We start from the raw sequence: 24,260 nt of genomic DNA on the forward strand, positions 1-24,260 counted from the left end.
CCGCTCTCAGGAGCCTTTCCTTCCCAGAGGGGCTTCCGACAACCCAACGTCCCTCTGCTCCCAGCTGCCCCCTCTAACCTCACCCCTGGCCATTCTGGGAGGTGGGCCTCAAAAGGAAGGGTGACAGCTGGCCAGGTGCCTGCCCAGATCCACCTGGAGCCCAGCACACATCCTTCAAGGAGCTAATACACTAGATTACTATATATGACATGGATAAACAACAAATTTCTACTAGATAGCACAGGGAACTATATTCAATATCTCATAGTCACCTATAAATGAAAAAGAATATGAAAAGGAATGTATGTATGTATATGTGTGACTGAAACATTATGCTGTTCACCAGAAACTGATACAACATTGTAAACTGTACTTCAATTTAAAAAATGGAAAATAAATACATTTTAAACTGTGATGTGGCCACATGAGAAGTCACCATCCCAGAGTTAATCAATGATGAAGGCAGGCCTGGTTTTCTCTCTGGTTTTCCGGTTTGGCCCCCCAGAACTTCACCTTCCACAGTCTGTCCCCAGGTCCTCCATGGCAGTGACCCCAGGGCTGAAGACACCCTGGGAGAGCCCCTGTGGGGACACCCACCTCCATACATCCGTCTGCTGTAAACTCGCTGTGAACTCAGGCCGAGAAGCAGACAGAGTGGAGGAGGGAGAGGGAGCAGGCGCAGGGAGGGAGGGGAGAGGGAAGGGCCTTAGGAAAGATTGATTAAGGAGGATGTGGCAGGAAGCAGGTCATCCAGGGAAGGCTGACAGATTTCAAGATGAATCTGGTCCAAATCACAGATTTTTCCTATATTAAAATATATGGTGTCCAGGAGAGAGGCCACATTGGTGCCTCTGACCAATAGATCAGGAATGTGGATCTGTTTCCTAAAAAGGTTTAGGCTAGTAAAGGATGACCAAGAAGGAGGGCTGTCTTCAGGAAAGAAGCAGGTTTTGGAGGAAGCCATTGGCTCCCTCATCCTTAGATGAAGATCTTTGTCTAATTCTCAGTTGCCCCACGGTAACAAGGACCACCTCTGCGCTGCCTTTCTCTGGGGGTTCCCCAGGAAGCAAGCCCCTTAGTCTAGAGACAAGGAACCTGATTTCTACACTGGAAGGAGGTGGGACAACTTGCCTCTTGGCCACTTTCCAAAATCCAGTGGTTCTGCCTGGAAAAGGAAGCAAAACCCAGACAAGGGCGAATCAGTAGGAGAGACACCCCACACGGAGGGGGCCCTGCTGTATATATTTTCCTATAGGGGGAAATCCTATATTGATGTTCCCAGATCAAATGTGCAGACCCTCCCCACCATACTCTGGCCCATTCAAGATGTGTCTTACTGATGGTAATGAAAACGCACTCTGAGGAAGAACTCCCTTGCATCCCAGTGCGAAGTGGGTTCTGGAGCAGACCCTGAGCTGGCTTGGGCCACACTGCCCTCCCTGGCAGTTTGGTTGCCCTCCCAGAGGCGCACCCAACCCCACCCAGGAACTCAGGTGCTGGGAGCCTTTTTGTGCAGCTTCACGCAACTCCTCCTACCAGGACCACAACCACAACCACATTCCAGACCTCAGCGCTCTCCTGAACTCGCTGGGATCGCCAGGTGCCCCCGTGTCTACACCGATTCTTAAACTCCCAAGTTTTAAGTTCCCTTTGAAACTAGAGGCCTCACCCATTGTAGTGAAATGGCACAGAATATAGGTTCTACCCATCACAAGCTTTCTAATTTCACATTTTTTCTTTGTGTGATTTCTGGATGAAAAGACCTGTCAACCAACTTGCCAAACACGAGACGTCTGCCACGTGTAAATTACATTCCAATGTAATAGTTTATTTGCAGAATTTTACTTAACCAATTCGCATTCCTTCCTATGTCTCACTGTTATATAAAAACCCGTCCTTTGCACAAGCATGTAAAACGCCAACAGTGAATAAGAAGTGAATATTGCACATTTAATGACCAAAATAAGTTGTGGTTTTTAAAGGTCACACTAGACATGTGGAAAGGAAAAAAAGAGTTGAACAAACTTAAGTATCTGCTGCCACGTGAATGACTGAAGCCACTGAAAGAAAAATAAATCCTAACCCTTAGTTCTCAGAAGATATTACATCTGTACATTTAAAAAATAAAAGTTATAATGAGCAACATTCCTTAGTAGTTTCATAAGCCCAAAATAGAGTCAGTAGTTTAATTTTATTTTTGCCAAGTGATTGTCATCAGAAATCAAGAATCTATTCAGACAGAAGGAAATTTCAACTTCAACTTCTACAGGACACATGTCGCTGTAACATGAAAGGACCATCGTGGACCAGAACAAGGTCAGTATTAGCACCTGGTGGGAAACCAAGACCCTTATCCAGAACGACCCAGAGGCAAATGGAAGACCACAGGAAGGGACAACTTTTTTTTTTTTTAAAGCAACATGCTTATTACTCCATTTTTGCTGAATAAGACAAAGTTAACTGAGCAGAAAGATTGTCAGCTACCAGCTCAAAATAAGCTATAAAGTTGGTCCAACATGAAGCAGAAAGTTTTAAAGGGTAAGTGCAAAGGGCCTTAATGTCAGACCTCTCATGCGGGCAGGTGAAGAGACCAGTCTTTGGCAGCAACGGATGGTAAACCGAAGTCTGGAGTCAGAACTCACCACCGATTCGATGTGCCATTCAGTGGGAGGGCACAGCTGCTCAGAGCCGACACTGCCCACGTGTCCGTGGGGGCGGACTCTGCTGCTTGACCCCCACTAGTGTGGCCAACCCCCAAGGCAGAGACCGGGCTGAGGGCCCGGGACTAAGGCGAGTGCCACCTTACACGTGTGCCCTGGGTGCCTTGTTGGTTTCACCCGAGCCCTGGCCCTGCTGTCCCGGACGTGGCTCTTATCTGCTAACATGGGCGAGTTTGGGCAGCTGTCCCAAAGTGCAGCCCTGTTAGACCTTGTGGGGGAAGAGGACTAACTAAAGGGAGAAGGCATTTGGCCTAAAGAGAAGGGGGGTGGCAGACGGACAGGGTCAGGTGTGATGAGGCATGAAAATGTCCGAAGGTCTGAAGGTCTGTCGTGAGCAGGTGAGACAGCAGCCCCGGCCCAGCCTGCTCCCGCAGAGCCAGGATCAGTGGCACCAGGAGGCCAGTTTCAGCTCCGCACAGAGCAGGACTACGCTGGGGCTCGTCCCCGAGGGCAGGACCACCGGCTACAGGAAAGGGCAGAGAAGAGGCTGGAGGACCAGGGCTGGGATCCCTGCTGAGTGACAGGTGGGGCTGGATGAGCCCTAACGCCCCTGCTGACACCAGCCGTCATGACTCTACGACATCTGCTTCCTGCTCCAGAAGAAATCATCAATTTTAGGAGTAAAAATCCAACAGAAAATTGCGTATCACCTTCACTCAGAAGGAAGAAAGGGCATGGACGCTCTAACTTGTACAACGTGGGCCTACGGATTGTGGTGACTGACGGGGACGAAGGGGGTTGGCACTTGGGTAAAGGGAGGTTGGGCTGCTCTGGGGGTTTTCATTTTCTGGCTCAAAGAACCGGAAGACTCAGGCAACTCCAGGGAGGCAGATGTGACTGAGCCAACAAACTGATTGTGAAACTATGAAACGAGATCGGAGAAACGCAGGGAGGGGCCTGGCTCCTCCGCCAGGCCGAGCAGACACGTCACAGGACCTCCCTCCCCTGGCGGCTGTGCCTCCAGCTTGCTGCGGAGTCAGGCGGTGGAGCCAGGAGACCGGGCGCCAAGTGTGCCTCTCTGACCCGTCCCTTGTGCAGAGCAGAAAGGCGAGTGGAGGAGCAGAAGTGCTTCTCATCAAGCCCAGGAAGAGGCCAGGCATCCCCATCCGAACCAGATGCCACTGCCGGCCACGCTCGGGGAAAGCCCGCGCTGGTCCACATTCAATGCCGCTCGGGCACCGGGGCGCCTCGGTCTTGTCCTGATCCAGGTATCTGCGCGCAGCATCGGTAACCGTCTCTGAAACTGGTCCTGTGCGCTCTCGAGGTGACTATCTCGCCAGCAAAGGCTCATTATTCCTGAAAGCCAGTGGGCAGACTGGCCTGTTCTCTTCCAGGAGGCTACAGCAGTGTTTCCACCTTCCGAACTATCTCAGTGTCCTTATAATTTCGTAGCCTCGAGCCTCTCAGAGGAACCTACGCTGTAAGCCTTCCACTGTTAAGCATGAAGAGGAAGCATTTTTATCAACCGTCTCTCACAGTATCAAAGAAAATGGATAACATCAGACATAAAAATTTGCATCAATTTTAACAACTGAAATACTTCACAAGATCGTGTGATAGCCCTAAAAATCAGATTCTTACCAGCTACAACCAAAGATTTATTTATTTTTATAGTTTTTACAGGGCAAATACATTATAAATATTATAAACCTTCAAAAATTAAGAGATTAAACATAATTTTCTTTAAATGTACATACTGTCACTCCAAAGGTTCACATTCTAGGGTATCAGCAATTACACCCTCCTCAAAGGAAACAGCACATGAAATACTTCCTGGCGTGAAATCTTTGTTGCCAAGTCAGCCGTGGAACTGTCCACAGCTTCTAGAACGTTCTTAGACACAGCACAGGGAAGATGACTGATTTTGAAAACGGAGAGATGCAAAAACAAGGAAAGCTCGGGGACGCCTCCCTCAGAGATGGACACTTGGCGGCCACAGAACTTGGAGGCCAACAGGGATGATCTTTACCAGAGCACGTCTGTGGGGCAGGACGGTTCCGTCCAAGGAATGAGGTTCAAAAAAAGAACAACTCCTACACATTCCCAAATGTTCAGGGAAGCACTCGAAAATGATATTTGAAAAGAGATGGTCACCTACAGCCCTCTTCCCCTGGCTAAAAGCTCTCAGTGACTGCTAGGACATTTTTAGGTAAGTCTCTTCAGGTGATAGCTAACCCACAAACAAAAGACATTTTATGCAGGCTGGACAACGAAATCAATTCTGAACCAACAGAATTGTGACTATGATGACAGAAGTCAAATTGCTAACTCCTGGGGGAAATGACAAGATCCAGAAGACGGTAGCAAAACAAGGCAACGTCACAGACAGGCTTTGGTAATGAGCGAACTGTTAACAACAGAAGGCACGTGGCGATTTGAAAAAAGCCAAATTTCAGTTAAGTCTCCTGAGCTGGGCCAGTTCCCAGGATCAGTGTTTCAGTGGATTTGCTAGGTTCATTTGAGTTTAAATAGGGAGTGAAGAAACACACAGGGAACAGAGAGTCAAGTTCTCAGTCTCTGTCTCTCTTAACAGTAGGACCTTCAGATGTCACACTTGGTGTCTGGGAAGAGTTGCAAATTTAGGTGTCTGCAGGGGCCAAGTAAGTGACATGAATGAAGGAACCGGCTAGGGTAGAACCAAAGGGAATGTAGGTCTACAGAGAACTGGAGAGAGCAAGCCCTTGTCTACACTATCACCCCCGGGGACCAAACAAAACACATCTCTGCAAGGCAGGCCCTCCACAGACCGCCAGCCCGCACCCCCGATTTAGACAGACAGCTCCTTCTCCATGAGGACACACCTGGATGGAAATGGACTTGTCACCACCTCTCCTGTCCACTGTAGTCAGGATCAAATGGTCACATTTCTGACAAGACTCACTTTAACTCAGCCATCTTATCTCCCTTCTGAGAGAAATAATACAATACTTTTAAGTTGGTGTTATTTCCCCATAGTTGAGAAATGCAGAACTTTTCAAAGCTTTTTCACTTTGAAGGAACACAGATGGGGTTCAGAAGTGAGGGTTCGACATGATCCCAAAGTAGTTAGATCTGGCACAGGAGTCCTGATATTTAAATAAAACAGAGAAGACAGAAGTGCAGATGTACAGAACCCCATCCCTGGGTCTCATGAGATGACCGGGATGTTCAGCAACTGTGAGTGGCTTTCTACCCAAGTAGAACTTAGTAAGTTTCTCTTGTTGAATGAATATAAAAACTATGAAGTCCCTGGCATGTTAAGAGTTGAGGAAACACACATACCCACATGTGTACATGCACAACAGAATCATCTAGTGCCTACCAACTTGCATCCTGGTCAACTAACTCACTGGCCAGACTGCAGTGAAGCTGAGCAAAGTTATCTGGGCAACAGCAAAGGTAAATGTAAACATAAACAGCGACAGGTTTATCAAGAGCCTCAGTGTTACTACCGTATGTTGTCCAAATAATGCACTTCTGGGTAAAGACAGTTCACAAGAAGAGCCAGGAAGCTTCTCCCGTCTTGCAGGCAATGACCAGGATGCTTTATGAACTGCACAGCTCGCGATATATGGTCCTGGTATTCAGCGTACTGCTTACTTGATGGCAAGGATTCGAGGGCACTCAGAGCCTAGAAGACACGGAAGACAAGAGGGTTAACCACATGGATGCGTCTTCCCTGACTCCCGCAGGTGCAGCACACCTGCACCTGTCACCTGCTACAGCTGTGAGCCTCCAGGGAAGCCGACAGGACAGGAATCGGAAGTCTCAAAGGGAGGCACTGATCAACCACAGAAGGAGGCCAGCAGCCGAGACTTCTCTGGCTTTTGCCACCTTCTACATCCAAGCCTTCCCTCTTCCTGGCCTGCGCTGCTTCCCCAGCCTTCCCCACGGAGCAGGCTGGTCCTCCTGCTCGCCTGCCTCCCCCCGGGCCCGCAGTGGCGCCCTCCCCACCAGATCGCCCGCGGCCTCTCCTCCCGGAGCTGCAACCGGAAATCATGGGCATCAGCCACCCGGGGGACCTGTTTAATATAATGGTGGGTTTGTCCTCAGGCTACAAAATAATGTGGTACTAAATCGTGTAGCTAGGTGAAATTCAGAAGAACCTGGTGGCTAAGTGCTGCTGAGGGTAAGTGATAAGGTCGATCTAGCAGCCAACAAACACAGGGCACAGACCAGGTTCCTCGGGCTTCTGCCCAACAGGAACGACAGAGATGTTTCCCTGCTCTTCGGGAGGAAAGAAAGAAAAACATTCTTTAGTTCCACAGTTTTCATTTTTCCTTCCCTTCATAGTAAGAGAAGAAAAGAAGAAAAGACTGTATTTGGAGAAAACAAACAATGGTTCTTGGGGGTGGGGGGTTTTGTTTCCAGCTGTCCAAGCTCACCCGCCCCAGGATTCTGAGTGTGAATCGTGCAGTGCCCCCCACCTTCTCCTCTCATTTACGGGGACCACTGCACTAGAGGCTACAGATTAAAAGATGGAATTTGCTTGGCTCAGTAAATAAGGAGGGAGATTTTTCTGAGGATAGCAAATGAACCAGCAGCTTAAAAGTAAATTACCAGGGGGTTTAAGACAGAAGTTTGGGGGCTGAAAATAAATAACTGAGGGGATTTTGGCACCAAGCTAACTGCTGTGTGAACAGAGTTCATCTGAGAACAAGAACCAGTGAGGACGGGCACTCCCGTGAACCGCAGCGTCCACATCGCTCTCTTGTCCTTCTTTTCTTAGAAAGGTCTACTTTGACAGTTTGCCTAAGAGTAGTCCTTTTATAAAAAGGCGACTTCTTTCAAGTTTAAACTCCTGATGACAAGTGCGGAGGGGTACGTGGGGGAGTCATCACTTCCAGTCTGAGGGACGCCGGCAAAGCCAGGCAAGGCCCGGGCGCCCTGCCGGCCGCAGCTAAAGCACAGCCACGCTCCAGGTGCCAGTGGGTGCGCGAGAGCAGGCCTCTCCAATACGGCCTCAAGTGCACAGCACGGACTTCATGGGACGCTCACCTGCCCGCCTATGACGGCTCATATACGACATCAGGGAGTCAAATGGCAGTGTCTAATCCGCCCATGACAAGTACCGGGTATGGTATAAACCAAGACGCCTGTGAAGACCCTGCTGAGTGCTTCGCTTGATCTTTGCTCGTAATGCCTGGGACAGAGGCAGCAATGCGGAGTGGCGGGAGCGTGGAGCCCGGCCCCAGACCAGCCGTGTGGACTCCAGCCCCAGAACTTAGTGGCCGCGTCATCTGAGACCAGTTACTCAGCTGTTCTGGCTCCATTTCCTCACCCACGAAACAAGGATAATGAAAGTTCCTCTGTTAGAGGGCTGTTAGTCAGAACTTTCATTCACGAGCATCAAGTGAATTAAAACTTACAACACTGTGAACTGACTGTACCAAAATAAAATAAAATAAAATAAAAACCTTACAGCAGTGCCTGGTAGTAGGGAGCAGTCAAGAATGCCAGCCTGTTTACTGGTGGAAACAGTTCCACGAATGGGACCACACCATGTGGCCCTCCACGTTTCTAGAACAAACTATAATTTCTCTCAGCTACCATTCTGCCCACGTCTAGCTAGTCCAACATCAGCCCACAGTGGTCGGCCTCCAGGCGCACAGAACGGGAACCACTTCCTCGGGTCCCAGTCACAGCTAGGCTGACATCCATCTGTCTCAGGCGCAGTCATGGCTGTGCCGGCCCCCAGCCCGAGCAGGTGGCAGGTCAGCCCAGTCACGTCGTCAGAAACACAGCCGATCCGAGACCGGCTTACCCAAGGCCACGCTTCTTCTAAAGTGGGGGTAACAGTGCTGGGGGCACGTGCCTACAAAACCTGGCTTCAGGTCTGCGGCAGGCACAGGCGGTACCCGTGCTCCAGGAGGGAGAGCCCAGCAGAGGGCACGCTGTGCCGCTGCAGGTCCCCGCACCGTCACGTGTGAGGACCACAGCTGCCGCCTGCCCGGTCCTGGGGGAGGCCTGGGGGAAAACTTCTAACTCATAAAGCTTTTCACTGACCTGCTGAGCTTTCAGGGTCAGATGTAATTCAGAGCCAGGCTTCAAACGGATCTGGTCCTCGGCAGGAGCCTGAACTGAAAGGAAGGCAGCCATGCCTCGGGCAGCCACTCGGAACCTTGGGTGATGGGGAGGGATTAGAAGAAGCAAATGACTACAAAAGTAAGCATTAAAAAAAAAAACCACCATAGAGTCTATTACAAACAAGAACAAACACATCTCCAGACCTACTGCTGTTGTTGACCTCTTCAGGAAAATCGTAAATCTGATCAAGGAGTCTTCATCTTCCCTTCCATTATCATCTCCCAAACAATGAAAGCATAATTCAGACTCGAGAATCAAAGCGTTGGCAAGGATGTGGAAATACTGGCACTCAGACACTGCCGGTGGGCATGTTAAAAATGGTGCAGGTGCCATGGGAAACAGCTGGCAGCTCCTTGGTAAGTTAAATGCAGAGTAACCGTATGACCCAGCAATCCCCAACGAACTGAAAACAGGTGTTCTAACAAAAATCTGTATACGGCTTTCTCAGCAGCACTGCTCACCACAGCCAAAAAGGGGAAACAACCCAAATGTCTCTCAACTGCCGAATGGATAAACAAAATGTGGTGCATCCATACAATGGAATATTACTCTGTCATAAAAAGGAAAGAAGTATTGATAAGTGCTAAAAATGGATTAGTCTTGAAACTTTATGCTAAGTGAAAGAAGCCAGACACAAGAAGCCACATATTATATGATTCCATTTATATGCGATGTCCAGAACAGGATACACATAAAGTCAGAAAGTCCATCATTGGCTGCCAGAGACTTGGGGGACAGGTGAACAGCATGTGGCTGCTTTAGTAGGTGTAGGATTTCCTTTTGGGGTGATGAAAATGTTCTGGAACAAAACAGCGGTGATGCTTGCAACAACACTGTGAATGTACTAAATATTACTGCATTGTACATTTTAAAAGGGTTACCATGATCAACTTTATGTGCATTTTACCACAATTTAAGTCAATCAAATCACATAGTCCTGCTAAATTCTACCATAAACAGAAACATGATGTTAACTGGTTTGGAATGAGTGGTTCCCAAAGTTGCAATGGGCTATTCCACAGAAGACTGGCATCAGGATAGTATGAGAACTCTTCAACCCAGTTAAGGCCTTTAAAAGAAAACTGGTGATGCAAATGAGTCTTGGGAGACAAAATGAGGCTAGTGGCAAAATCTGTCATGTTTTGAATTTTTTAGCAACAAAAACCTGGACTTATCTATCATTACTTACCCTTCTAATCAGTTAACTCCAACTCATCTTGACTTCAGAGCTGTGCTAGACCGCGCCCCTCACGGGGCCTGGACTGCCCTGACAAAGTGCAGGGAGTGAAGCACCTGACCGGGGGATTTTAACTTAAAACCACAAACCATCCCTGGCTCAAAGCCAAAAAGCAATGAGCCGTGTGGTCAGCTTACAAAATTCTTTGAACATAAAAGTTGTTTTAAAATGTGAAAAAATAAACACGCATTTTAAAAGATAAAGATGCAGGGGGAAGGGTCTAGCTCAAGTGGTAGAGCGCATGCTCAGCACCCAAGAAGTCCCGGGTTCAATCCCCGGTAACTCCTCCAAGCGGAAATCAATGAAGAAACCTGACTACCCACCCCCACCCCCGAAAATACAAAGGTGCAATCAGGCACTGACTGTTTCTTCTCAATCTTTGGGGGGAAACCAGCTCCTACATCGAAAATCTACTAAGCATCACACCCTCGAGGCAGATGTGAATGTCTGAGGCCCGCTGAGCAGCGCAGAGCGGGTCCTCCTTACCTGTTAGACAAGGGCGACTTCCGGCCCAGCCCAATGGCCCCGAGAATCCCGGAGCTGAGCCTCTCCTCGGCCAGCAGGTTCTGCCTGCCCTGGAGCATGAGCAGAATTCGAATGACCGATTCCGTCAAGACCGAGTCATTCTGCTCCGTCTGGACCAGGGACAGCTGCAGGACCTGGTGCCACCACAGGAACAGCTTCGCTTCTTCCTGGCTCGAGCTGCCCGGGGTGGGAGAGAGGGTGCAGGAGGAAATCCAATTAGGAGTAGGTTCCCTCCAGTCTCATTTAACTGAACACCCATACATGAGTTTTAAGTATAAGGGACATTTAGTACTTTAAAAGCATAGGCTGATGGGCGATGATCGGGCAATAAAGGAGCAGCTAATTTATTGATCCTTCCACGTGCCAGATGCTGGATGTGAACTTAGATGTTCTTTCACTTGATCCTTGTAATAACCCCGGGAGGTAAACACTGTCACCTCTGCCTAACTGATATGGAAGCTAAAGGTGGTGCTTCGACAGGACTGCTGTGGGAAGTAAACAGCCTGCTCAGAAGATCAGCCATGCAAGTAAAATCTGGAACAAGCATCGCTGTAGCTCACAGCCTTGTGGGTTTCTGATGTGTCACCTGCACTTCAACGGACGCTTGCTTAAACCCAAACGCCAAGGCGCCCCGACCCAGCGGGCGTGCGGGGGCGGCCGCAGGGCCGGCGCACCTTGGATACACCTGCTCCAGCCACCTGCTCAAGGTGAGCAGCACTTTCATTTCGTTCCTTGCTGTCTGCTCGCTATTTAGACACTGCAGCAAGTAGACGTAGAGGGTCAGGTAGCTGCCAAGGGACAGGCACTCCTGCAGAAACTCTTCCATGGCGAGCTCAGGAACTTGAAGGGACACCAGGATGGGGCCCCATCCTAAATTCTGATGGTGGGAGCCTAAGGAAAGGACACCGAGAGGAGAAGGCAAGAGAAAAGCAAGAATCCAGTTATTCAAACTACCCTGATAAACCTGCTCACTTCAAACGCTTCAGCTCAAGAAAACACCACTCACGTTGGCCCTGGAGGCCACAAGCCTCACAGCCCTCGGGTTGCCACTTGGCTGGCCGGGGCAGAGGTTAAGCAGTCAGAATTCAGGACTGCATCTTCATAAATCACCTTTCTCGCCATATTATAATCATTAAAATCACATGTAGACACTGCCTGCCCCAGTTACCTAAGAATTTTAACTTTGCCTAATAGCATTTTTAGATACATTGTGAAAACTTGTATTTTCCAAGAGAAATTATCATTACCCTAGCCATCAAAAGCAGTTTTCACTTATCAAAGCCTAGTCTGACTCCTAGCATGACAGAAATTTTTGAAAATGTTACACAAATTGAAAAAAAAATGAATTTGATTTTAGCAACAAATAGCAAATAAATTTGGAGCAAGAGTGTTATCCTAATGGGTCTTGGTTCTTGGGGTGAACGAGGGTGGGGTGACATGGTGACACACAGCATCTTCCACAGGGGAACGTGGATTGTTCACGTGTTGTCCAGAAAGGGCAGGGGGCAGGTTACAGGCATCATCTGGCATTCTCACTCCGATACCCTTCTTTCTCTCCTACTGTGTGTACTGTGACGTCTATCTGGGTATCAGAGTTGAGAAGTACTGTTCTGAGCAATTCTTAACCAGACCAGGTTGTTTGCAGAATCTGAGAGATTAGAGGTAGGGAATGAGAAAGACAAAAGGTAAGGGGGTGGGGGGAACCTCATCATAATAGTTTAAAACATATGACAACAAGCAATAAAAGGACTTCCATGAAAACTCATTTTAACAAGTGACAAAATAGAGAAATTTAATATAGTGGATTATTATACAGATTCTAGTTTACAGCACTCGTTTTTAGGACTAGACCAAGCCTGTGACATTCATGATCTGCCTACCATAAAAGAACTGGTCTGACACTCCAACACCCATGTCGAATGAATTAGAGGTCCCCTCCCTTGAAATGCGATGGTACCAACAGACAGGGGCCAGAGGTCCTCACGCTACCTGCAGATCTTTATGAAAAAGACAAACTCTCTTCTGAAACATCAATAACATTTACAGAGAAGTTAGAGTGGTACAATCGCTGACCGCGAAGGGTCCGGAGAGGTGCCTCCTTCAGACAGAGCTTCCATCCTCCCTGGAAAAGACTGATGTCGTGAGAGCCTGAGATGAACGTCCTCTTACCCTCTTTGAAGTAGGCGGTGATGCAGGCTTCCGTCGTCTCGGCCATGTGGCGGACGGAGGCCAGGCTCTGGCAGGCTGCCGTCAGCAGCGGCAGCACCAGCAGCCCATGCACCTTCTGCCCGATCCAGGTCCGGATGCTGCCCCGGAGGAACTCTGCCGTGGGGATGGTGGCGTTGTTTATCATCATCAGCACTTCCATAAAGAGGCTGCTGAGGGCCATGTGGCGGGCCTGGCTGTCCACATCTGAAGAGGGACATGAACGCATGCTGGCAAAACGCCATGAACGTGACCAAGGGAACAACAGTGCTTCGAACTAGCTGCTCCCCGGGCAGATTTAAAATTCTAATGCCTGATCTCAAGGGGCCAGAAGGAAAACAGTGAACAGTGTTTTTAAGGACGGGATGTGGCACATAAGTACTCTGTAAGAACAAAGCAAGAACTGTTGCAAGATCCTTGGTTACGGAGTGTGGCTGATCAATACCTGGCTGGTGTGAAAGAGTAACCTATTTATTGCAATATGCTTAATTAGTCTTTATTTTCTTTCTTCCTTTTTTTCTTTTGGAATGGAGGTACTGGGGATAGAGCCCAGGACCTCACACATGCTAAGCACCTTCTCTACCACTGAGCTATACCTACCCCTGGTCTTTATTTTTTAAACTTTGCTCATTATAAAACAAAATACATAGATCTCAGGAGTCATTTGGTAAACTACTGAGACACAGTACCTTCACCTCTACTACTGCCAAAGCTGCTGCTGTTTTTATTTTTCAATTGAAGTACAGTCAGGTCACAATGTGGTGTGAATTTCTGGTGAACAGCATCATGTTTCAGCATCAAAGCTGTTAATAATTCTAGAGTGATTTACACAGAATGAAGGTTATTACTTAAAAATATAATGATCATCTCAATAGATGCAGAAAAAAGCATTTAATAAAATTCAACACCCATTTATGATAAAAACTCTTGCCAAAGTGGGTATACAGGGAACATATCTCAACATAATAAAAATTATTTATGACAAACCCACAGCCAACATAATACTCAACAGCAAAAAGATGAACAAGACAAGGATGCCCACTCTCACCACTTCTATTCAACACAGCACTGGAAGTCCTCGCCATAGCAATCAGGAAAGAAAAAGAATTAAGAGGACTCCAAATTGGAAGGAGAAGAGGTAAAATTGTCACTATATGCAGATGACATGATACTACATATAAAAAGCCCTAAAGGCTCCACACAAAAACTACTAGAGCTGATAAAAGAATTCACAAGGTAGCAGGATACAAGATTAACATACAGAAATCAGCTGCATTTCTTTACACTGACCATGAAATATCAGAAAAGGAAAGTAAAGAAACAATCCCACTTAAAGTCACATCAAGAAACAAACAAACAAACAAAATCTAGGAATAAACCTGACCAAGGAGGTGAAAGACTCATACGCAGAGAACTATAAAACATTGATTAAGGAAATTAAAGATGACTTAAAGAAATGGAAACATATCCCATGCTTTTGGATTGGAAGAATCAATATTGTTAAAATGGCCATACTACCCAAGCAATACACAGATTTAAATGCAATCCCTATCAAATTACCAAGGACATTTTTCACAGAACTAAAACAAATAATCCTAAAATTTGTATGAAATCACAAAAGACCCAGAATTTCCAAAGCAATGCTAAAGAAAAAGAAGGAAGCTGGAGGAATAACCCTCCCAGACTTCAGACAATATTACAGAGCTACAGTAATCAAAACACTGTGGTATGTCACAAAAACAGACATGTGGATTAATGGCACAGAACAGAGATCCCACAAATAAGCCCACACCATTATGTTCAATTCATCTTCAACAAAGGAGGCAAGAATATACAATGGAGAAAAGACAGTCTCTTCAGCAAGTGGTGTTGGGAAAACTGAACAGCCACATGTAAATCAATGAGGTTAGAACACTCCCTCACTCCATACACAAAAATAAACTCAAAATGGCTTAAAGACTTAAACATAAGACAAGACACTACAAACTTCCTGGAAGAAAACAAGCAAAACATTCCCTGACATAAATCTTAGCAATGTTCTCGTAGAGCAGTCTATCCAGGCAATAGAGATAAAAGCAAAAATAAATAAATGGGACCTAATTAAACTTACAAGCTTTTGCAAAGGAAACTACAAACAAAACAAAAAGACAACCTACAGAATGGGAAAAGATACTTGAGAAAGATGTGACTGACAAGGGCTTAATCTCCAGCATATACAAACAGCTCATATAGCTTAATAACAACAACAACAACAACAACCAAACCACCCAAACCAAAAATGGGCAGAAGACCTAAACAAGCAATTCTCCAATGAAGACTTACAAATGGCCAATAGGCACATGAAAAAATGCTCAATACCACTAATTATCAGAGAAATGCAAATCAAAACAATGAGGTATCACCTCACACCAGTCAGAATGGCCATCATTTAAAAGTCCACAAATGATAAATGCTGGAGAGGCTGTGGAGAAAAGGGAACCCTCCTACACTGTTGATAGGAATGTAGTTTGGTGCAGCCACTATGGAAAATAGGATAAAGATTCCTTTAAAAACTAAAAACAGAGTTACCATATGATCCAACAATCCCACTCCTGGGCATACACCTGGAGGGAACTCTAGTTCAAAGAGATACCTTCACCCCCAATGTTCACAGCAGCGCTGTTTACAATATCCAAGACATGGAAACAACCTAAATGTCCAACGATAGATGACTAGATAAAGTTGTGGTATATTTATACAATGGAATACTATTCAGCCATAAAAAAGAATAAAATAATGTCATTTGCAGCAACATGGATGGATCTAGAGATCATCATTCTAAGTGAAGTGAGCCAGAAAGAGATAGAAAAATACCATATGATATCACTTATATGTGGAATCTAAAAAAAAAAAAAAGGACATGAACTTATTTACAAAACAGAAACAGACTCACAGACATAGAAAACAAACTTATGGTTACGGGGGGAGGGTGGATAAATCGAGAGATCAAGATTTGCAGATACTAACTATTGTATATAAAATAGATAAATTAAAAGTTTTTGCTGTACAGCACAGGGAACTATAGTCAGTATCTTACAGTAATTTATAATGAAAAAGAATATGAAAGCAAATCTATGTATGCAAATGTATGACTGAAACTTTATGCTGTACACTAGAAATTGACACATTGTAAACTAACTATAGTTCAATAAGAAAAAAGAGAACAAAAAAAACCTAAAGTAAAGAAAGGAAAAACCTTTTTACAGGTTCCTAACAGAAACTCTTTTATTTCTTTGTTTAAAAAAAAAGCACAGACTGGGTCTTTCTAAAATATTAAGAGATTTTTAAAAAGCATATAACACAAGAAAAAGAGCAATTTATTTTAACAAGAGAACTGCAAATAAGTAATTTACCAAGGTAGATTCCTTCTTTCACATCCAAGAATAGAAAATATATTTCACTGAGAATGTGTGAAGAAAACTATTCCTCAGGCATCATTTTTGCCCACTATTTCTAATTCTCCATGAGTTGGGCACAGTGTTTTAAGAGAACAGAATTGTGGCTTTCTCACCACAAGGCTTCAATGTTTATATCACTGGAAGCAGGGAGGTTCCTCATCACTCCCATCAAACCAAATTCACCCACTTGCACAGTGTTAAATAAACCCTAACAAAGCTGTAAGACCTGTGTATTATCAGCAAGGACTTCAAAAGAAAGAGTATGAGGAAGATATCACTATATGTGTGTGACTTTTTTTTCATATATTTCTATTGGTATAAATATTCTCGGTAATGAAGGCCTTATCTCTGAATTCCAACTGAACAGCAGTTTTAATTTATCTTTTAATTATGACTCATGGGAACAAAAACCTGACTGCAGTAGGCCTCCTAACAGGCCCCAGCCTCTCCCCTTCATGTCAGTCATCAACACAGCCAACAAGTGTTCGTAAAGACAGATCTGACCCCACCACCCTTCTGATTAAGAGCTTTCTAAAACGCCCTTCACTCCTTGGCCCGGCCGGCTCTTAGTCTTCATGGGATAATTACCTACGACCAACTCTAAGTCAGTTTCCCCAGGATTGCCTGCTAATCCTTTTTTTTTTTTTTTCTTTTAACAGCCACTGGGTGTTCCTGACTTTCCAAGGTAGCGCCCTGGATGCCTTGTCTCATTCCATACTTAACGATTTCTGTGTGAAGCAGGGACAATTATTGTCCCAGCTGCAATTGAGGCTACATAGCTGCTCACGGTCTCAAAGCTCGCAATGCAGAGTCAGGCGGTCTGGTTTCAGAATCTGTATTTTTAAACACCGCATCAGATACCCTCTGTGGTAGACCCATACTGCAGGTATGCCCAAGAGCTGTCAACCGATTTTTTGGTTCACCAGTTCCAACCAACTCAAATAGCCGCACCAGCCTTCTAGCAGTATGCTTCCCTAAACACTACAGTATACCTACTTTCAAATAGCATGTAAATAAATATAAAAATGTTGTCTTATGCTGTACACCAGAAACTGACACCACATTGTAAAGTGACGACACTGCAATAAAAAAAATGTTAATAATGTTAAAGACGTCTGTGTGATGCTCAAGTGCCCTCCCAGTTCAGAGCTAAAGCATCCAGGAATGCTGCTCACTGGACAGTCTCTGGTTAGCTCCTCACCATTATATCCAGTCATCTGCTTAGCCCTCAGCCCAGTTAACCACACACCAGCATCTGAGAGTATCCACCCGTTCTCAAGCTGTTAATAGTCATGCCTCCCCCGAGTGCTGAGATGACACAGTGTCCCCACGGTCCAGTCATCTCTCTGACCACTGCTTCCCTGGAAACAGGAATGACAGTGTCCTGGCCACCTTCTTGATCTCAAAATGCCTTAGACACAGCAGGCATTCACTTACTGAGTGAATACATGACCTCACCGTAGTCACTTACTAGGTGGGTTAAAAACAATGATGTCATCCAAGAGCTTAGACATTTCCTGTTCCAGGGCCGCTAAGGAGATTTTCCCATTCTGCTCCAGGGAGCTGAGGAACTGAACCATCTGATGGGTGAAGGCTCGGCATTTTGGAACTGCATCCTGACAACAACAACAACAACAAAAAGGATCATTCAAATGGCCTCGCGCAAGCAGTGTGAACGGAACGCTCCCTGGGAGCACAGCACACACGACTGCTGCAACAGGGGGTGGAGGGGACAGAGCAGGAAGCCGCCTGAGGACAGGTGTGCCCAAGGGCCCCGCGTTCGGGAAATTAAGTCTGCGGTGACACTTAGACCAGAACCCATGTTCTCCCAAATTGCACTAGAATATTCTTCTTTTTCACTACATTAATAACAACTTTAACTACACCACGTATTTACCAGGAGCTTTTCCCAAAACCTTTATGTCCATATATCTAATCTAACAACACTTTGAGGCAAAGTGTTATTATTTACAATTCAAGTGAGAAAACCAAGGTCAGAATGGCAGTGAGCTGGAGACCTGAGTTTGTGAGACCGCAAACTCATACTCATAACTTGCCTGCCATTCTGCTGCCAGTGAGACTCAGATCAGCAAACCAACAGCCCACCGCTGGCCCTCCATCCTTTTACCCTCATATTAGCGTGTGACACTACCAGCAGGTAAAAGGCTTACCAGAAGAGACAAATAAAACTGGAAGATACAAGAGGCCACAATGTGGGTACACAATGATACACATCCTCCAACTTTATCTACAGAGCCGTCCAAGGGTTCAAGACAGTCCTCTGCTACCACCAGCCCTGCACAACACTCTGCCTTCTGAAGCACCTACTGAGCTTACGTGATGTTTCTGGCTGTCAGTAGGGACGGAAAGGCCTGCAGACACTTTTAGGAGCTTCACGATTAATTCAGCAGAAGGTTCCTGTGCCAGGATGATGGACGGCTGGTAATGGCTGCTGAAATAAGCCAGCACACTCTGATACGACACAGTATCCACCAGATGCCATGAAAGCGAGCTTGTCTGTCCAAGGAGAGTAAGTAGAGGCGAATCCTAAAAATGAAACACGTATTCCTTTAGCTTCAGAGCTCCCGTGTTCCCAGAAATGTGTCTCTGCATAGTCTATGGAGTGACCACTAACATGGCTCATGATAAGCACAGAACAGCTAAGATGTCAAATGAGCATCTGCTCAAGTTGGGAGTACTTGTGAAAGTAATAACCAAAGTCTTGGCAGACACATTAACGTTAAGATTTGTAAGTTTTCAGAGCCCAGTTTTCAAAGGAACTCTGTGATCTGGTGATAGAACAAGCAATTAATGAGATACAAAATAAAACTGATTTTTTATTCTAACTTGGTGTGATTCCCTTAGACTGTGAACTATCTAAGAAAAATCCAGGCACCTAGTTAAAGGCACATCCCATATGCCAAGCGTATATTCACAACTCAAAGAGGCATTAGGGAAACAAATGAAAAACGATGACTCCATACAGAGCGAGGATCGAGGGAGCCTTGCCAAGTCCTTATCCCAGGCTCTCCAAACTTACAGTTTGGTCTACCAGTTGATCTTCCTTTGCCAATAAAATCATCATGAAAAGGAGACAGACAACCATGCTCCGGGTCTCTGGGAGGGGGCTGGGGTTCCAGGCATCAGAGAGCACACTGACCCAGTTGACTTCGCAGAGGACAGAGCCCAAAAATAAGAAGCAGCTCTTGGGACTTCCTCGTTCCACCTGAAAGGACATGATGCTTGTAGCTGTCTGTGTGTTTTGAAAATGTATATATATCAATGTTTACTAAATTATGTATTTTTTAAATTACTACCTTTTTTCTCAGATTATAAAGGTCATTCGTAATCCTGCCTTCCATGAGATTCAGATTTAACATTTGTAATCTCTTTCCTTTCAGTGGATGTGTACATTCTTCAGCTTGTCTGGAGTTCATTATTTATCCCACTAATTCTTAACAGGAGAGGAACGACCCTCCCTGGCTCTAGCCAGGGTGGCAAATGCCTGCTACAGTTAGTCACTGGTGCTCAGGGCGCCTACCACAGTCCTCAGATGTGCTGGGCAGGACGAAGGTGACATCTACCAGTCAGTGGTTCCCAAACCACCTGGGGGACTTGCTAAAACACAGGCTGCCAAGTTTTTTTTGTTATTGTTCTTATTTAGTCTTTTGTTTTTGGAGCGGGGCGTGGCAGGCGGTGTACCTGTAGAATTTTTAATTTCCTACATCTGGAGTAAGAGCAGGAATTCGCCTTCTTAACAAGTTCCCAGGTGGCACTCATGCTGCTGGTCCCAGGACCGTACTTTGAGACCTATTACATTAGTATACGTAACTTTCATACTACCTTTTTAGTGGAATGTCATGTTATAAATATGTCTCCGTATCATTAGTCTTTATGATTTTTGAAGACTGCATAATGTTTAATTAAATCTTACATAAAATATATCAGGCATGGAGAGGCAACTGTATTATCAAGTATATAATAAACGTCATAGTTCTCTCTTATAAGCCTATTTCAAGTCTGTTTAAAATAAGACATGGCTAGCTGTAAGTTTTTCCTTTTAAAAAGAAGATTAAAAAGCCCGACTCCATTTGTAAAGTCACCATCAATGGGATTTGGTGATGGTTCATGTCTTCCCACCACCGCCATCATCATATCATGTTATTTATTATTCTCCCTTTTAGAAAAATATTCTCTTCATCCTCTTTTATAATCTGTTCTCTATCCTCACCCTCAACCCTCTCAAAAGCATACCTTATTATCATTACAAGATTCATGGAACTGAAAGGGTCCCAGTTTCTGGGCAGGTCAGAGTCATCTCCCATTAGACTTTTAAAAAACTCCTAGGGATACAAAGTCCACAGCATCCTTTTACAGACAGTTCCATTTAATCTGTCATATAGCTAGAGCTGCCCTCTTACAGCTCTTTAAACAAGCATTCGGTTCCTACTGACAATGGTGATGAGCATCTACTTAGGGCCCGTCTCATACACTAAACCTAGCTACAAAGTCATTCTTCACCTTGCACCTCGCTAAGACAACTGTCCTCAGCTTTCCGTAGACTCAGTTTCAGAGGACAGGCTGGCAAGAGCAGCACCGGGTGGGTCCCCCTTCACAGCACTACAAGACGGCGGTCCGTTTCACTAACTGTCATAAATAGCTATGGACCTGCAGGAATTAAAGCTCTTAGAGTGTCTCAATAGTAAATGTGATGTGAGATTAAGAGTAAACACTAATGAACTGGTGACTATGAACAAGTAAACTGAAGTGATCACAAAGAGCTAAGACAAGAATAAAGGGTTTTTTAAAAATAGAAACTTAGTAAGAAACAACAAAAATGCCAGACTGATATGTAAGTAACACTTCCGAGCCTGTTTCCTGCAGCCATCGCTTCTGCCGCAAAGACTCCCACACACTTACTGGGACGTTCGCCAGGTCATTGCAGGTCTTCATGTGGTTACGACACATTGCTGGTTGTTACAGTGCACTTCTGTCTCCCACAACCTAATTATTCCCTTGCATAACTGCCTAAAGAAACTAATGGCTTGAGTATGATTTACATTTTGCTTTAACAGAACATTCAACAGTAAGTAATTTTAATGGTGCTATCCTTTTGAAACATGTACACAGAAAACACCAAGACTGAACAAGACAAAGTCATTAAACTATGTACTCACACGACACTGTCACCAAAGTCTTGAGGATGGCTACCATATTACAGACACAATCTTTCTCTAGGTTTTAAAAATGGTCCTGTAAATTTTGTCCAGTCATCTATGAACACAGTGAAAGGACATCCATGGACTGCAGCTTACGCAAACACCATCTGGGCAATACAGAATGTGGGCAGGGTCCACATGGGCACAGACTACAACTGGGTGGGAAAACCAGTGAACAGGCTGCTCCCTAGAAGCCAGGCTGTGACCTGGAGAGTGAAGGGCTTACTTTGAAGAAAGCTTCCATGAGCATCTGGTCGGGATGCAGGTCCCTCCACGGCAGTTTCCGGTAGGCACTGTGAAAAGCGTACAGAATGAACTCGGGCATTTTGGGTGCCGTACATGCTTCACAATAATGCAGCAGGTGTAACCGCAGGGCTCCTTCATCACCGGGCAAGAGCTTATCTAAAATTGAAAAAGAAAATATAGCTGAAGGCCTTTTGGTTTATCTTTAAGACAAACAAAACAAAAAAGGAACACAAAACATAAATTTGAACTAAAAAGTCTAAAACTTAAATTACCTAGTTTCAAAGATTATCACACGTCAGGGAAAAAAAAAAAACTGATGGCAGAGTAATAATAAAGGTACTTTACTTGGGTAACTGGAAGGCGCACCCAGTGTGTGGGAGACAGCAGGGCTGATCAGTTTTTCTCCACAACTACTTCTAAATAGATGGTTTTCTAACTCAAACACACTTCCACGGCCACTAACCAATTCTAGGCGTCCCTTTGGTCTGTTGCCCTCAGCACGCATTCAATCCTGTGCATTTGGCACCTTGGAAAAATCCAACGTTCCTCAGAAGGAAATGTTCACGTGACTAAATCCTAACCCTTTGTGCAGTAAGACTAGACTATTAGATGTCACTCTGGTAAGTCATTCGAAACGAATCTCACACTCTTCTGTGACCCGGATCACTCAGTACTGTCCTCATAAGTATCAATTACTTTAGTGCCCTAACCGCTAATGGCAATGTTAAGGGGGATTTAGCCTAAAACAAATTTTTCAGATTCTCTGGATCTATGCCAAAGAATGGAATGTAGCCAAAGAAGAGAGAGCCACACACGACAAGAACAGACACCTCGCGAGAGTTTCTCAACACTGACTTTTTGAAAAACAATCCATAAGCATCAACATATGGTGCCAGTCGACTTATCACTGCTGACACTCCTGCATCCTCAATCCCCAGCCCTTATCTTATTCTATAGCCTGAAACATTAACACGCGTTTTTAACAATCTTTTAAGACAGGGGTGAAGAGTAGCATTTGCTTAAATATGGATAAAAGACAGTTTTGTTCAAATAAGGATGGAGACACAGGAGATGTCTAGGAGATTATAACCTCTTATAACAGCCTGAGCTTCTGCTTCCAGCCCAGACACAAATGTGTTCTATGACGTCAGATATTCATTTCGCTTTCCAGGTCCAGATTTTTCTCATCAATAAACACACAGAGCTGGATCAGATGATCTCACTAAAAGGCTATAATTTAATACTTCTTCATCTTGCTATGCATAGTTCTGTTTCCTCTGTCTGAACTCAGCTACCAATTCTTAATGTTATCCACGTGCCCACCTGTTCCTAGGCCATTTCTTATCTTATACACACAGGCAAGAGCCTGTTTGAGCGCTTGCCCTTATTCTAAGAAACTAAAGCCTTTATGACAATAATTTTATGCTCAAATATTTTTCTCACTACAAAGACATTCTGGATGGTAAAAAGCAGCTAGAAGTCTGCCTTTCCAAAAAAAAAAAAAAGAACAATTAGGACTTCACGTGTTATTCACTGAACTAACACTTAACAAATAGACACAGAGAACACATACTATCCTCAGTCTTGAGGAGGATAAAAAGAAGGGTGCTTCTTTGGACAAGAGTCCACCCTCACCCACACACACACCCCCTCTCCCTCCCCTCCTCCCCACTGGCTGCTGGCCTCTAGAATAAACAAACTTCCCTTTCTACCAAACACATGCCTCTCTTTCTTCTTGGCTGTCAAGCAGCGTGCAGCTGGACTCACGTTTCAGTAACACCTTCCCAGGTGTCAGAGCCACACCAAGGTCTGAAGGCTTTCCTTGCCTACCCTGACTCCTCTCCCTCTTATTTCCACAAGCATCACTCCAAATAAATCTCAGCCTTCTGGCTCCACCATGGTGTTTGCTTTGCAAGGATTCAAACTATAACAACAACGTGCTACAAAGATTACTGCACATGAATAGATATGCAGTGGAATATAAAGGGCCTGAGGCTTCAACCAGGCAGTGCAATCAGCATGAGCAAAGGAACAGCAGGAGGAAGGTCCAAGGACTTTTAGGGAGCAGTGAGTGGAGCGGTGTGGCCGGATGGAATGTTCCCATAAAAACCATCACATAACGTTGTTGAAGTCCTCTGGGCCAGACCCATTTGAATGCTGAGCTAAAACACTACTACACTTGAAAGTTTCTGAATAAGAATATAATTGGGTATAACTAGAACTTTAGGAAAAATCAATCTAACACATAAGCCAAGAACAGAAACTCAAGATAGAAGAAACAGGCTATTGCAAGAATCTGGATTGGGTGGACCTACCTCTATCTTTATAAACCCCCCAATACACAACATGCAGATACACAAAGTAAAATGAAACATCTCTGAAAATGCACAGCTAGATACACTCAGTGGAAGAGAAACAGCAGGGGCCAGAAGCAGAGAACCTGGGAAAGCTGAGAAGTGAGCTGACGCTGGAGCTGCCCCGGGACTGTCTGCTCACGTGGGGTTTCAGCAGCACAGGAAACAGAAGACAAGACCCTCCGAGGACTGCACCCTCAGCGCAAAGTGGGAAACGGAGCACCTGTGCCTTAGTCTGGACACAGAGCTGG

At 45.2% G+C, this 24,260-nt stretch overlaps 1 protein-coding gene across 3 annotated transcripts in view; it reads right to left on the reverse strand.

Annotated features, from left to right (window-relative positions):
- Nucleotides 1-1,803: 1,803 nt before the first annotated feature.
- EPG5 (ectopic P-granules autophagy protein 5 homolog) overlaps nt 1,804-24,260 on the reverse strand; it is a 97,760-nt gene continuing 75,303 nt past the window's right edge. For all 3 annotated transcript variants that reach the window (XM_032470650.1, XM_032470651.1, XM_032470652.1), the window contains 9 exons: nt 21,636-21,811; nt 19,231-19,416; nt 18,519-18,737; nt 17,662-17,806; nt 12,718-12,960; nt 11,223-11,439; nt 10,510-10,725; nt 8,706-8,820; nt 1,804-6,330 (listed from right to left, as the gene is read on the reverse strand). In XM_032470650.1, the coding sequence (XP_032326541.1) occupies nt 6,148-6,330; nt 8,706-8,820; nt 10,510-10,725; nt 11,223-11,439; nt 12,718-12,960; nt 17,662-17,806; nt 18,519-18,737; nt 19,231-19,416; nt 21,636-21,811 (1,700 nt within the window). In that variant the 3' untranslated portion in view covers nt 1,804-6,147. The remainder of the gene's footprint in view (nt 6,331-8,705; nt 8,821-10,509; nt 10,726-11,222; nt 11,440-12,717; nt 12,961-17,661; nt 17,807-18,518; nt 18,738-19,230; nt 19,417-21,635; nt 21,812-24,260) is intronic.

This window comes from Camelus ferus, chromosome 30 (genome assembly GCF_009834535.1).
Source record: "Camelus ferus isolate YT-003-E chromosome 30, BCGSAC_Cfer_1.0, whole genome shotgun sequence".
Taxonomy (NCBI): Eukaryota; Metazoa; Chordata; class Mammalia; order Artiodactyla; family Camelidae; genus Camelus; species Camelus ferus.